Source organism: Pseudophryne corroboree, chromosome 10 (genome assembly GCF_028390025.1).
Source record: "Pseudophryne corroboree isolate aPseCor3 chromosome 10, aPseCor3.hap2, whole genome shotgun sequence".
NCBI lineage: Eukaryota > Metazoa > Chordata > Amphibia > Anura > Myobatrachidae > Pseudophryne > Pseudophryne corroboree.
In genome coordinates, this window is record NC_086453.1 from 206,324,670 (window position 1) to 206,339,855 (window position 15,186).

The window sequence follows — 15,186 nt, forward strand, 5'->3', positions numbered from 1 at the left end:
TCTGAAAATTCAGCAACCAGTGGGTTCGCTCACAGGTGGATCCTTGGGCTATACAAATTGTATCTCAGGGATACAAGCTGGAGTTCGAAGTGACTCACCGTTACCTAAAATCAGCCTTGCCAGCTTCCCCCACGGAAAGGGAGGTAGTCCTGGCGGCAATTCACAAGCTGTACCTCCAGCAAGTGATAATAATGGTCCCCCTCCTTCAACAGGGAAGGGGTTACTATTCCACACTGTTTGTGGTACCGAAACCGGACGGTTCGGTAAGACCCATTCTGAATTTAAAATCCTTGAACATTTATATGAAAAAATTCAAGTTCAAAATGGTATCGCTCAGAGCGGTCATTGCAAGCCTGGAAGAGGGGGATTTTATGGTATCTCTGGACATCAAGGATGCTTACTTGCATGTCCCCATTTATCCACCTCACCAGGAGGACCTCAGGTTTGTGGTACAGGACTGTCATTACCAATTCCAGACGTTGCCGTTTGGTCTGTCCACGGCACCGAGAGTATTTACCAAGGTAATGGCCGAAATGATGGTACTCCTTCGGAAGCAAGGAGTTACGGTTATCCCGTACTTGGACGATCTCCTCATAAGGGCGAGGTCCAGGGAGCAGTTGTTGATCAGCGTAGCACACTCTCAGGAAGTGTTGCAACAGCACGGCTGGATTCTGAATATTCCAAAGTCGCAGCTGATTCCTACGACGCGTCTGCCCTTCCTGGGTATGATTCTGGACACAGAACAGAAGAAGGTGTTTCTCCCGGAGGAGAAGGCCCAGGAGTTAGTGACTCTGGTCAGGGACCTCCTAAAACCAAAACAGGTGTCTGTGCATCACTGCACGCGAGTCCTGGGAAAGATGGTGGCCTCATACGAAGCCATTCCCTTCGGCAGGTTCCATGCGAGGATCTTTCAGTGGGATCTGTTGGACAAGTGGTCCGGATCGCATCTTGAGATGCATCGGCTGATCACCCTGTCCCCGAGGGCCAGGGTGTGTCTTCTGTGGTGGCTGCAGAGTGCTCATATTCTCGAGGGCCGCAGGTTCGGCATACAGGACTGGGTTCTGGTGACCACGGATGCAAGCCTCCGCGGATGGGGGGCAGTCACTCAGGGAAGAAACTTCCAAGGGCTGTGGTCAAGTCAGGAGACTTGTCTGCACATAAAAATATACTGGAACTAAGGGCCATATACAAAGCCCTGAGTCAAGCGGAGCCCCTGCTTCGAGACCAACCAGTGCTGATTCAGTCAGACAACATCACGGCGGTCGCCCATGTAAACCGCCAGGGCGGCACAAGAAGCAGGGTGGCGATGGCAGAAGCCACAAAGATTCTTCGTTGGGCGGAGATTCACGTACAAGCACTGTCAGCAGTGTTCATTCCGGGAGTGGACAACTGGGAAGCAGACTTCCTCAGCAGACACGACCTCCACCCGGGAGAGTGGGGACTTCATCAAGAAGTCTTCACACAGATTGCAAATCGATGGGAACTGCCACAGGTGGACATGATGGCGTCCCGCCTCAACAAAAAGCTAAAAAGATATTGTGCCAGGTCAAGGGACCCACAGGGGCGATAGCTGTGGACGCGCTAGTGACACCCTGGGTGTTCCAGTCGGTATATGTGTTCCCTCCTCTTCCTCTCATACCCAAGGTACTGAGAATAGTAAGAAAAAGAGGAGTGAGAACAATACTCATCGTTCCGGATTGGCCAAGAAGGACTTGGTACCCAGAACTATAAGAGATGATCATAGAGGACCCATGGCCTCTGCCTCTCAGACAGAACCTGTTGCAACAGGGGCCCTGTCTGTTCCAAGACTTACCGCGGCTGCGTTTGACGGCATGGCGGTTGAACGCCGGATCCTAACGGAAAAGGGCATCCCGGATGAAGTGATTCCTACGCTGATAAAGGCTAGGAAGGATGTAACAGCTAAGCATTATTACCATATATGGCGAAGATATGTTGCGTGGTGTGAGGCCAGGATGGCCCCTACAGAGGAATTCCAGCTGGGTCGATTTCTGCACTTCCTACAGTCAGGTGTGACTATGGGCCTGAAATTAGGGTCCATAAAGGTCCAGATTTCGGCCCTATCCATTTTCTATCAAAAAGAACTGGCTTCACTGCCTGAGGTTCAGACGTTTGTAAATGGAGTGCTGCATATTCAGCCCACTTTTGTGCCACCAGTGGCACCTTGGGATCTTAACGTTGTGTTGGATTTCTTGAAATCCCACTGGTTTGAACCACTTTAGACCGCGGAACTAAAGTATCTCTCACGTGGAAAGTGGTCATGCTGTTGGCCTTAGCATCGGCGAGGCGTGTATCAGAATTGGCGGCTTTGTCATGTAAAAGCCCTTATTTGATCTTCCATATTGACAGGGCAGAATTGCGGACTCATCCCCAATTTCTCCCAAAGGTGGTATCATCGTTTCATTTGAACCAACCTATTGTGGTCCCTGCGGCTACTCGGGACTTGGAGGACTCCAAAGTTGCTGGACGTAGTCCGGGCTTTGAAAATATGTGTTTCCAGAACGGCTGGAGTCAGGAAGACTGACTCGCTGTTTATTCTGTATGCACCCAATAAGCTGGGTGCTCCTGCTTCAAAGCAAACTATTGCTCGCTGGATCTGTAGCACGATTCAGCTGGCTCATTCTGCGGCTGGATTGCTGCATCCAAAATCGGTGAAAGCCCATTCCACAAGGAAGGTGGGCTCTTCTTGGGCGGCTGCCCGAGGGGTCTCGGCTTTACAGCTTTGCCGAGCGGCTACTTGGTCGGGTTCAAACACTTTTGCAAAGTTCTACAAGTTTGATACCCTGGCTGAGGAGGACCTTGTGTTTGCTCATTCGGTGCTGCAGAGTCATCCGCACTCTCCCGCCCGTTTGGGAGCTTTGGTATAATCCCCATGGTCCTTACGGAGTCCCCAGCATCCACTAGGACGTTAGAGAAAATAAGAATTTAGTCACCGGTAATTCTATTTCTCGTAGTCCGTAGTGGATGCTGGGCGCCCGTCCCAAGTGCGGACTTTCTGCAATATGTGTATATAGTTATTGCTTAATAAAGGGTTATTGTTATGAGCCATCCGTTGAGTGATGCTCAGTTGTTGTTCATACTGTTAACTGGGTAAGGTTATCACGAGTTGTACGGTGTGATTGGTGTGGCTGTGTCACGTCTGGCAGGGTTTGAGGATCCGACAGCTGAGATTTGCCCGAGGAGGTAGCAGGCTGTGAATGAACCAGATGAGGGGGCTGGATATAGTTCCTTCGCATGGGACACGGAGCAATGAAGAACGTAGGCGAGGTTTGAGAGTCAATGGAAAGTATTTATAATGTACAGGGCTGAGGTAGAGAACCGAGGCTGAAGCACAATGGTTAAAGACGTGGCTGGAGGTGAAGAACTGCGGACTGTGATTCGAAAGACGAGACTGTAGATGATGGAACTGAGGATGGTAGTTGAAAACGTGGCTGGAGACAAGGACTGTGGACTGTGGTTTGGAAAACGAGGCTTGAAGATAATAATCTGCAGGCTGTGGTCAGTGGTACAAAGGCGTGGCTGATGAAGGAGATCTGTGGAGTGTGGCTTGAAAGACGAGGCAGAAGACCCGGGGCCGACTGTGCCCAAAGAGTCTTACTGGACCGGGTTTTCCAGGAGCGCTTCCACAGGCAGTAGCTGGCTAGAAACGGCAGGGCTGCAGAAGCAACAGAGAACCGACCAAGCAGGATCAGGAGGAACCAAGATACAGCAGGAATCCTGGGAGCACAGGCTAAAGCACCTACAACAGGGTTGTAACTTGAAGCACTGGCATCCCTGTCCTAAACCAGCCCCCTTTTATAGGGAGAGCTTTCCCTGGATTGGCTGGAAGAAACAGGAAACAGGAACTATGCTTAAAACTTGGTCTCCAACATGGCGGTGCCCAGTAATGCAGACCTTTTTGCAAAGCCACATTGCTCACTGCCCCTGGTCTCCAAGCAACGGTTCAGCAAGAGCGAACCGCTGTAGCGGCGTCCCGCCGCCACGAGCGGACCCCCTCACCGCCGCTACTGCTGCCCACGGATCCGGCGCAGCAGCCCACCTCCGCCGCTGCCCGCACAACGCCAAGGAAGCCAGCCCCGCGGCCCCAGCGTACCGGTAAGACTCCGGACGCTGACAGGCTGGTATGAGTCTTACCCTGGATTCCAAAATCATTTCCTTGTAATGTCAGCTCTTCCGGGCACAGTTTCCCTAACTGAGGTCTGTAGGAGGGGCATAGAGGGAGGAGCCAGTGCACACCAGATGGTACCTAATCTTTCTTTAGAGTGCCCAGTCTCCTGCGGAGCCCGTCTATTCCCCATGGTCCTTACGGAGTCCCCAGCATCCACTACGGACTACGAGAAATAGAATTACCGGTGAGTAAATTCTTATTATATATATATATATATATATATATATATATATATATATATATATAGACTGTATTCGTGTTGTGTCAGGTAAGAATCTTAAATTGCTCTGCCAGGATTTCTTTGATGTCATTTATTCTTTGTATTATGTACCATGCTTATAAAAAAAGATGCATAGCATATATAGTATATACAGAGAGCACCAGCTGCTTTATTAATGGCTATTATGTATGCATTTAGTATATACCAATCTTATTGCAACATAGCGACTAAAATTACCTTTGAATACAATAACTTTGACCTATTCTGTCACATAACACAAAAGGACATATCATCATCCATCAAGTCTCCAGTGCCCACAAGTCTCCCTTACTCCATTTTACACTATTTTATACTCAGAGGGGTGGGAATCCTATAGGAAGACGGCTGCAGGAGACTTATAAATAGTGCTCTGCAGTTGCAGCAAAGGGTCACAAAAACCTATATTACAAGATGACTCTGTGTGGAAGGCCTCTTCCGATATTCACAAATGCATGTAAATGTCTGATGCATTGACAGAACATACAGTGTTGGGAAGTTTAGGTAATTTACTTTATGCTACTGTTGTAAACCCATAGACTGCACTTGCCAGTTACCGGTTTGTGCAAAAAGCATTGCATCCCCAAAGAAACACAGTGTTTGACATTTTTTTTAAAGTAGTCATTCCCAAACTCTATTGGTTTATGGGGCCCTTGATGTCTGAGTATTTTTTGTCATGGCACTACTAGACCATTGGATGAACTCTAAAGAAGCTGTGCACTGAGGGGATACTGGGCTAGATGCCTCATCGCTTGGAAAGTGATAAAATGCAGAGTGATAAAGTACCAGCCAATCGGCTCATAACTGCCATGTTACAGGCTGGGTTTGAAAAATGGCAGGAGCTGATTGGCTGGTACTTTATCACTGTGAAATGTATCACTTTTCAAAGCTTAGTACATCTCCCCCTTAGAACGCTTTTCATGAGTGACATCTGGTGAAGTAAAGCCAAAGCCTCAATACTGTAACTATCGTCTTAGCTCCAATATTTTTGATGCTTCACAATTTTGCTATTAATGTATACAAAAATCTCTATTGCGCTGGGGCAAACAATGTAAAAAATGACAAGAATACACAGTACACTTAGCTAGCTACAGTAGAGACTGGTTCTGAAGTAATGTTCTTTTATTCTGTCCCTGTTTATACTTTTAACAGATTCTGAAAGAATTGAAACCTCTTGTGTGGATATTTCTGCTGCAGAACCTTCCAGAAGTGGCCTATCTGGTGTACCTTTTATACAAGGTACTATCAATTACCTTTGTAAATAATTGCATGACTATAATATAAGCTATCTTCATTAATACAGCTCTAATGTGACAGACTGAAATGGAGAGGAGTCCTATACCAATACCATCTCCGAATCTTGAACCAGAGTTCTTTGCTGTCAGCTTAGGTCCTGGTGTAAGCATCTCCACCCATCACCGGAGACCCTACATGTCCTGTTATACTGACTTTTAAATGGAGTTTCTAAAGAGATGGCCTTCTCTACATGTTGTACTATTACAGCTGTCAGCTCTAGCACAAACATCAGGACTATCCCTAGTTTATTGTGAACCCTGCTAACCTTTAAAGTGTTGCTGATTGTACCGGCAATACACTGTTGACGTTTGGGTGTAAAAGGGTTACTCAAAACAGAACCTCCTGGACTGTAAAAAAAGAAATAAATTAAAATGTCCCAAAATTATACCTCACACTCCGTATTAGCCGCCCAGTACTGTCTCCACTTAAGGGGGGTACTCACGGAGCGATCGCTGCTTAAAATCTAAGCAATCTGACTAGATTGCTTAGATTTTAAGCAGGATTGCCCCGTGTGTAGCCCCCACAGCTATAGCGATGCGCAGCCCTGCGTGAGTACTGGCCATTAGACACTTCCAAAGCTGACACACTGAATACATTTTAATTACTCCCTAATTACTCAAAATAGTGTCTCAACCTGATTTAATCAGTTACTTTTAACTAAATTCTTATCTGCTTAACATGTAGCATTCTTAAAAAAAACAGAGGAGCCCTATCAACACAGGATAAGAGTAAAACAAACATAATACACAACTTATATTGACATTGAAGTGTATATTACAGACTCTGGTAGGTTTTGTTTCTGCATATTCATCGTGTCAGAGTACTGACTTGAAAATGTTCATATCTTGCTATCAGGTGGTCATGGAATGGGGCAAAGGAGACTCCTACACACTGGAAGCTGCTGCTGTGACAGGCTCGTTCATCTCTGTGGTTATTAAATCTGTGCTGTTGTGGTCTCTGTACCGCGTGTATCGCAGCTTTGGCCAAGGACTGAGGGAGAGAAGTAAGAGTTATTGTTTGTACTGTTGTTTTTTCAGTATTTTGTCCATGTCGGGATTTTGACCGTCGGTCAATGGTTGTCGGGATTTTGACCGTAGGTAAATTGACCGCATCCCCTTTGTTCTTGTTTTCTTCATACTGCTTCTCCTTATGTGCTTTGTAAGGTCTTGCAGAGCCTTTGTAGGGCCATATAAATATAGGAGGATATTGATAATGATAAAAAAAAACATGTACGTGTTTGCAGTAGTGTTATTATAGAAAATATGTGTGAGTTGTTAATGCATGTGTATGCGTGTCTACATGAAACTGGTGAATGCAGTGTGGTTGTACGGCATCCTTATCAGTCAATTTATTAGTGCTTCATTTTTTTTTATTTTTTTTTTTATGATGAGATAAAGGAAGACTCTAGCGTAACAGATAGTGATAGGATTGTATTGGGGTAGGGGCTGGGTGTGAGGATGACTACTGGGCTTATGCTGGCAATGTAATATCTATAGCCTGAAGTAAAATTTGATGAATGATGACTGGAAGGCATTCCCGTATCTATAATGGGTGCAGTGTGTGCGGGGCACACGGCCCCTGGGTCCAGTGGGACCTCACACTGCATACATTGTACCCATGTTCAATTGCTTACTCATCAGTCCCACATCATCGCTGCAGTAGCGGCAAATATCACCAGCAAAATAGCTGTAGTGATTTGTCGCCGGAACACGGCGGGCGCCATTCTTCCGAAGACCTGCGCATGTGCAGTAGATTCTGGCACAATGGCAGAGTCTACTGCGCTATACAGGAGAGAGGGCCCACCTGGAATCTGCACACGGGACCCCTCCTCTGTTAAAACTCCACTGCTGGAATGAATCAGAGATGATTTAAGTATTGCTCAAACACAATATTTGGAAAATAGTTTTGTTAGCTTTCAATAGAATGGCCCTGTCATCTCATTTATGACTGATGTGAATGTGCAAACATTCTCTGTAAAGCGCTGCGTAAAATGTGTGCGCTATATAAGTAACTGGTAATAAAAAATAACTAATAAATACATTTTCTCATACGTCCTAGAGGATGCTGGGGTCCACTTCAGTACCATGGGGTATAGACGGTTCCGCAGGAGCCATGGGCACTTTAAGACTTTTCAAGGGTATGAACTGGTTCCTCCCTCTATGCCCCTCCTCCAGACCTCAGTTTTAGAAATGTGCCCAAGCAGACTGGATGCATTCCAGGGGAGCTCTACTGAGTTTCTCTGAAAAGACTTATGTTAGGTTTTTTATTTTCAGGGAGGACTGCTGGCAACAGTCTCCCTGCTTCGTGGGACTTAGGGGGAAGAAGTAGGAACCAACTTCCTAAAGAGTTTCATGGCTCTGCTTCTGGCTGACAGGACACCATTAGCTCCTGAAGGGTACTGAACTCTAGCTGTGCCTAGATGCTCACTCCCACAGCACGCCGTCACCCCCCTTGCAGAGCCAGAAGTCAGAAGATAGGTGAGGGTTAGAAGAGAGATCTTCAATCAAGGTGACGGCTAAAGGTACCGCGCGGCTGGCGAGAGCGCATTGCGCCATACTGCCCACACAACACAGGCATTGCAGGGGGGGCGCCCTGGGCAGCATGAAACCTTATGAAACTGGTAGAAAAGGGGCATAAGATGCCGAGGCACAGCCTTACTCCTGCCAGTATAAATAATAATATCAGAATCTCTGAGGAGAAACGCGCCATTTCGGGGGCGGAGCTTCCTCCTCAGTCAGCCAGCACACTGCACAGCGCCATTTTCTCTCTCTACTCAGGCTGCAGAGACAACGCTGGTCCTCCTCCACTACTGAATACAAGTATCAGGGTGCAAAACAGGGGGGGGGGCACAGCGAAATTGGTGCTTTACATTGTGTATTTACATTATAAAAAAGCGCTGTATGTCAGTGGGCATTTTATGTTTCACAGGCATTGTGTTACTGGCGCTGGGTTTGTGAACTGGCTGCTCCTATCTGTGTCCTTCTGACAGATTTTACTGTGGGTCTGTCCCCTATAAGTCCCGGAGTGTCTGTGGTGTGTTTGTGCACGTGTGTGACATGTCTGAGGGAGGGAGTTCTTCCCCTGAGGGAGCCATTTTAGGGAAACAGAGTTGTAATGTGGTGGCGCTGCCGGCACACCACGAGCCGGAATGGGTGAAAGAAATACGTGATAGTGTGAATCATATCAGTAGGAGATTAGATAAGTCTGAGTCTCATGCAGAAAGCTGGAGAAAATCAGTTGAAGATGTGATTTTTCAGGGTTCTGCTGTCTCATCCGCAGGCGACCCCTCTGGGTCACATAAGAGACCGTTTGCAAACATACTGATACCGACACGGACTCTGATTCTTGTGTCGACGATAGTGATTCCAGGGGGATAGATCCTAAATTGGCAAAAAACATACAATATATGATTGTTGCTGTAATGGAGGTCTTAGAAGTTACGGAAGCCCCTACTGTACCTCAGGAGAAGGCTTATTTCTATAAGGAAAATAAATGTAAGGTAACTTTCCCTCCTTCCCACGAGCTAAATACTCTTTTTGAGGGAGTTTGGGTGAATCCTGAAAAGAAATTTCATATTTCCAAAAGGATTCAGATTGCTTATCCTTTTCCTTTAGAGGACAGGAAAAGATGGGAGTCACCCCCGGTGTTAGACAGTGCACTGTCAAGGTTAACAAAAAAGGTGATTCTCCCTGCACCTGGTACGGCTTCACTAAAGGAGCCGGCAGACCGCAAAATGGAGACTACGTTAAAATCTATTTATGTGGCCATGGTACGCTGCTCAGACCCACCATTGATTGCGCGTGGGTGAGGCCTGCTATTGAAAAATGGTCAGATAACTTGTCATCGGAAATCGACACGATTGATAGAGACAAGATACTCCTAACGTTAGGTAATATCAAAGACGCTGCCGCATACATGCTGGAAGCTATGAAGGATATTGGACTCTTGGGTTCAACAGCCGCTACCATGGCAGTATCAGCTCGGAGGGCGTTTTGGATTCACCAGTGGAATGCTGATGCAGATTCCAAAAGAAATATGGAGGCTCTCCGTATAAAGGGGAGGCCTTATTTGGTGATGGGCTGGATGCGTTAGTCTCGGCGGCTACCGCAGCTAAGTCGACATTCTTGCCTTATGCTCCTGCATCGGCAAAAAAAGACACATCACTCTCACATGCAGTCCTTTCGGCCCAACAAATACAAAAAGGCCAAAGGTTCCCCCTTCTTTGCAGGTAGGTGAAGGGGAAAAGGAAAGAAATCCGCAGCGTCTCCAGGATCCCAGGAGCAGAAGTCAACCCCTACTTCTGCCAAATCTGCAGCATGACGCTGGGGCTCCATTGCGGGAGTCCGCTCAGGTGGGAGCACGTCTGAAACTTTTCAGTCAAATTTGGATTCAATCTGGCCTGGACCCATGGGTCTTACAAATAGTGTCCCATGGGTACAAACTGGAGTTTCAAGACGTCCCCCCATGCCGATTTTTCAAATCGACCTTGCCAGCTTCTCTTCCAGAAAGAGAGGCAGTAACGACGGCAATTCAAAAATTATGTCAGGATCAGGTCATTGTCCTGGTACCCTTGTCACAACAAGGAGAAGGGTTTTATTCAAGCCTCTTCGTAGTTCCGAAGCCGGACGGCTCGGTCAGACCGATTTTTAACCTGAAAAATCTGAATCTCTACCTGAAAAGGTTCAAGTTCAAGATGGAATCCCTGAGGGCAGTGATTTCCAGTCTGGAGGAGGGGGACTTCATGGTGTCAGTAGACATAAAGGATGCTTACTTGCATGTTCCCATATATCCTCCTCACCAAGCTTATCTGAGATTCGCAGTACAGGATTGCTATTACCGGTTCCAGACGTTACCGTTCAGTCTCTCCACGGCACCGAGGGTATTCACCAAGGTGATGGCAGAGATGATGGTCCTCCTTCGTCAAAAAGGAGTCAATATAATTCCTTATCTAGACGATCTCCTGATAAAAGCGAGAACCAGGGAACAGTTGGTGCAGAACATCGCACTCTCCCTGTCAATGCTCCAACAACACGGTTGGATCATGAATTTTCCAAAGTCGCAGTTGGAAACGACAAGATTGTCCTTTTTAGGGATGATTCTGGACACAGACGTACAGAGAGTATTTCTTCCAGTGGAAAAGGCTCTGGAAATCCAGAAAATGGTCAAACAAATATTGAAACCAACAAGCGTGTCGATCCATCAATGCATTCGGTTGTTTGGGAAAAGGGCAGCGGCCTAAGAGGCCATACAGTTTGGCCGATTTCATGCCAGAGTATTCCAGTGGGACCTGTTGGACAAGTGGTCCGGATCCCACCTACACATGCACCGGAAGATAATCCTGTCCTTCAAAGCCAGGATTTTGCTCCTGTGGTGGCTACACAGTTCTCACCTACTAGAGGGACGCAGGTTTGGGATTCAGGACTGGGTCCTGGTAACCATGGATGCAAGTCTCCGAAGCTGGGGAGCTGTCACACAGGGGGAAAGCTTCCAAAGAAAATGGTCAAGTCAGGAAGCCTGCCTTCACATAAACGTTCTGGAATTGAGAGCCATTTACAACGGCCTTCTACAAGCGGTACATCTTCTTCAAGATCATCCCGTGCAGATCCAGTCGGACAATGTAGCAGCAGTCGCGTACATAAACAGGCAAGGCGGAACGAAAAGCAGAGCGGCAATGGCAGAGGTGACAAGGATTCTCCTCTGGGCAGAAAGACATGTAATAGCTCTGTCAGCAATTTTCATTCTGGGAGTGGACAACTGGGAAGCAGACTTCCTCAGCAGACACGATCTCCATCCAGGAGAGTGGGGCCTCCACCAAGAAGTCTTCGCAGAGGTGACAAGTCTTTGGGGAGTTCCTCAAGTAGACATGATGGCATCTCGTCTAAACAAGAAGCTTCAGTGATATTGTTCCAGTTCGAGAGACCCTCAAGCAATAGCAGTGGATGCACTGTTGACCCAGTGGGTGTTTCGGTCGGTATATGTTTTCCCTCCACTTCCACTGATTCCAAAAGTTCTCAAAATAATAAGAAGAACAAGAGTTCGAGCAATCTTCATTGCCCCAGATTGGCCAAGGAGGGCTCGGTATCCAGATCTTCAGGAGTTGCACATAGAAGATCCTCGGCCTCTTCCTCCTCGAGAGGACCTATTACAGCAGGGGCCGTGTGTGTATCAAGACTTACCGTGGCTACGTTTGACGGCATGGCTGTTGAGCGCCGGATCCTAGCCCGAAAGGGTATTCCCAAGGAAGTCATCCCCACTCTTATTCAGGCCAGGAAAGGAGTAACGTCTAAACATTACCACTGTATTTGGAGAAAATATGTGTCTTGGTGTGAATCCAAGAAGGCTCCTACGGAAGAGTTTGAGTTGGGACGTTTTCTCCATTTTCTGCAGGCTGGTGTGGATGCGGGCCTTAGATTGGGGTCAATCAAGGTCCAGATTTCGGCCTTATCAGTTTTCTTTCAAAAACAATTGGCCTCCTTTCCAGAAGTTCAGACGTTCGTGAAAGGGGTTCTGCACATCCAGCCTCCATTTGTGCCTCCAGTGGCACCATGGGACCTTTAATGTAGTGTTGCAGTTCCTTCAATCAGATTGGTTTGAACCTCTGCAGGAGATAGAATTGAATGTTCTCACTTGGAAAGTGGTGATGCTTTTGGCCTTGGCATCCGCAAGGCGGGTGTCTGAGTTGGGGGCCTTGTCTCACAAGAGCCCTTACCTGATCTTCCATGAAGACAGAGCAGAGTTGAGAACTCGCCAACATTTTCTTCCAAAGGTGGTTTCATCTTTCCACATAAACCAACCTATTGTGGTGCCAGTGGCTACTGACACTTTCACTGAGTCAAAGTCTCTAGATGTGGTTAGAGCTTTGAAGATTTATGTCGCAAGAACAGCTCGGATACGGAAAACAGAGGCTCTGTTTGTCCTGTATGCTTCCAACAAGATTGGGTGTCCTGCTTCTAAGCAGACTATTGCGCGTTGGATCAGAGGTACGATTCAGCACGCTCATTCTACGGCAGGATTGCCGATACCGAAGTCGGTGAATGCCCATTCTACTTGGAAAGTGGGCTCATCCTGGGCGGCTGCCCGGGGCGTCTCGGCTTTACAACTTTGCCGAGCGGCTACTTGGTCAGGGTCAAACACATTTGCTAAATTTTATAAGTTTGACACTTTGGCCAATGAAGACCTCAAGTTTGGTCAGTCGGTGCTGCAGGGTCATCCGCACTCTCCCGCCCGTACTGGAGCTATGGTAAAACCCCATGGTACTGAAGTGGACCCCAGCATCCTCTAGGACGTATGAGATAATAGGATTTTAATACCTACCGGTAAATCCTTTTCTCCTAGTCCGTAGAGGATGCGTACTTTACCGGCAGTTTGTTCATTATAGTTACACAAGTTGTGTTACATTTGTTTTCAGCATGTTGCTGCAAATGGTTCATGCCTATTGGCGTGTGTTATGTTGAATGCCATGTTGTGCGGCATGTTTGAGGTGTGAGCTGGTGTGAATCTCACCATTAGTATAAAAGTAAATCCTTTCCTCAAAATGTCCGTCTCCCTGGGCACAGTTCCTATAACTGAGGTCTGGAGGAGGGGCATAGAGAGAGGAGCCAGTACACACCCTTGAAAAGTCTTAAAGTGCCCATGGCTCCTGCGGAACCGTCTATACCCCATGGTACTGAAGTGGACCCCAGCATCCTCTACGGACTAGGAGAAAAGGATTTACCAGTAGGTATTAAAATCCTATTTATGTCAGTGACCTATTTTCTATGAGGACTAATGATGTCAGAAATTGATAAATTAGGTATCACATGTGTTTACACAAGTATTCACACTACTTGTCTATTGTATACATAGAAAGTACTGTGACATAGTATGACTAGACTCCATAGAACACATGCAGAATCTGGACAGTTCTCACCCCTGATCAGTCCAGGTACTGCCAAGATACTCCATAATAGGTTCCTCCCCCCCCCACCCACCCACCCATCAACATCTGAAAGATTTTAGGGTATGCAATTGTGAGTGTTGTTAATTACTTGATTTATTAGCATAAGTAGCACTAGTGTTTGACATAAGAAATGTGGATGAACTTTGTACAGCCATGGCCAAAAGTTTTGAGAATGACACATATATTAATTTTCACAAAGTCTGCTACCTCAGTTTATATGATGGCAATTTGCATATACTCCAGAATGTCATAAAGAGTGATCAGAATAATTGCAATTAATTGCAAAGTCCCTATTTGCCATGAGAATGAACTTAATCCCAAAAACAACATTTCCACTGCATTTCAGCCTTGCCACAAAAGGACCATCTGACATCATGTCAGCTTGTTAACACAGGTAAGAGTGTTGACGAGGACAAGGCTGGAGATCACTCTGCCATGCTGATTGAGTTAGAATAACAGACTGGTAGCTTTAAAAGGAGGGTGGTGCTTGAATTCATTGTTCTTTTTCTGTTAACCATGGTAACCTGCAAGAAAACACGTGCACTCATCATTGCTTTGCACAAAAAGGGCTTCACAGGCAAGGATATTGCTGCTAGTAAGATTGCACCTAAATCAACCATTTATCGGATCATCAAGAACTTCAAGGAGAGAGGTTCAATAGTTGTGAGGAAGGCTACAGGGCGCCCAAGAACGTCCAGCAAGCGCCAGGACCGTCTCCTAAAGTTGATTCAGCTGCGGGATCGGGGCACCACCAGTGCAAAGCTTGCTCAGGAATGGCAGCAGGCAGGAGTGAGTGCATCTGCATGCACAATGAGGCGAAGACTTTTGGAGGATGGCCTGGTATCAATAAGGGCAGCAAAGAAACGACTTCTCTTCAGGAAAATCTTCAGGTACAGACTGATTGAACTGCTGGGGACTGGGATAAAGTAATTTTCTCTGAATCCCTTTCAGATTGTTTGGGGCATCTGGAAAAATACTTGCCTGGAGAAGGAAGGTCTTGTGTCTTGCCAACAGTAAAGCATCCTGAAACCATTCATGCGTGGGGTTGCTACTCAGCCAAGGGAGTAGGCTCACTCACAATTTTTCCTAAGAACACAGCCATGAATAAAGATTAGTACAAATACATCCTTCAAGAGCAACTTCTCCCAACCATCCAAGAACAGTTTTGGGACGAACAATGCCTTTTCCAGCATGATGGAGCACCTTGCGATAAGGCGAAAGTGATAAATAAGTGGCTCGGGAAACAAAACATACAAATTTTGGGTTCATGGCCAGGAAACTCCCCAGATCTTAATCCCATTGAGAACTTGTGGTCAATCCTCAAGAGGCGGGTGGACAAACAAAAATCCACAAATTCTGACAAACTCCAAACATTGATTAGGTAAGAATGGGCGACAATCAGTCAGTATGTGGCCCAAAAATGGATTGACAGTATGCCAGGGCGAATTGCAGAGGTATTGAAAAAGAAGGGTCAACACTGCAAATATTGACTCTTTGCATAAACTTGAT

The 15,186-nt window shown here is 46.6% G+C and overlaps 1 protein-coding gene across 1 annotated transcript in view; it reads left to right on the top strand.

Annotated features, from left to right (window-relative positions):
• Positions 1–15,186, top strand: part of LOC134966369 (uncharacterized) — a 241,952-nt gene that overhangs the window by 209,632 nt on the left and 17,134 nt on the right. Inside the window, exons 7-8 of the mRNA XM_063943042.1 lie at positions 5,595–5,681; positions 6,594–6,741. Of these exons, the coding sequence (XP_063799112.1) occupies positions 5,595–5,681; positions 6,594–6,741 (235 nt within the window). The remainder of the gene's footprint in view (positions 1–5,594; positions 5,682–6,593; positions 6,742–15,186) is intronic.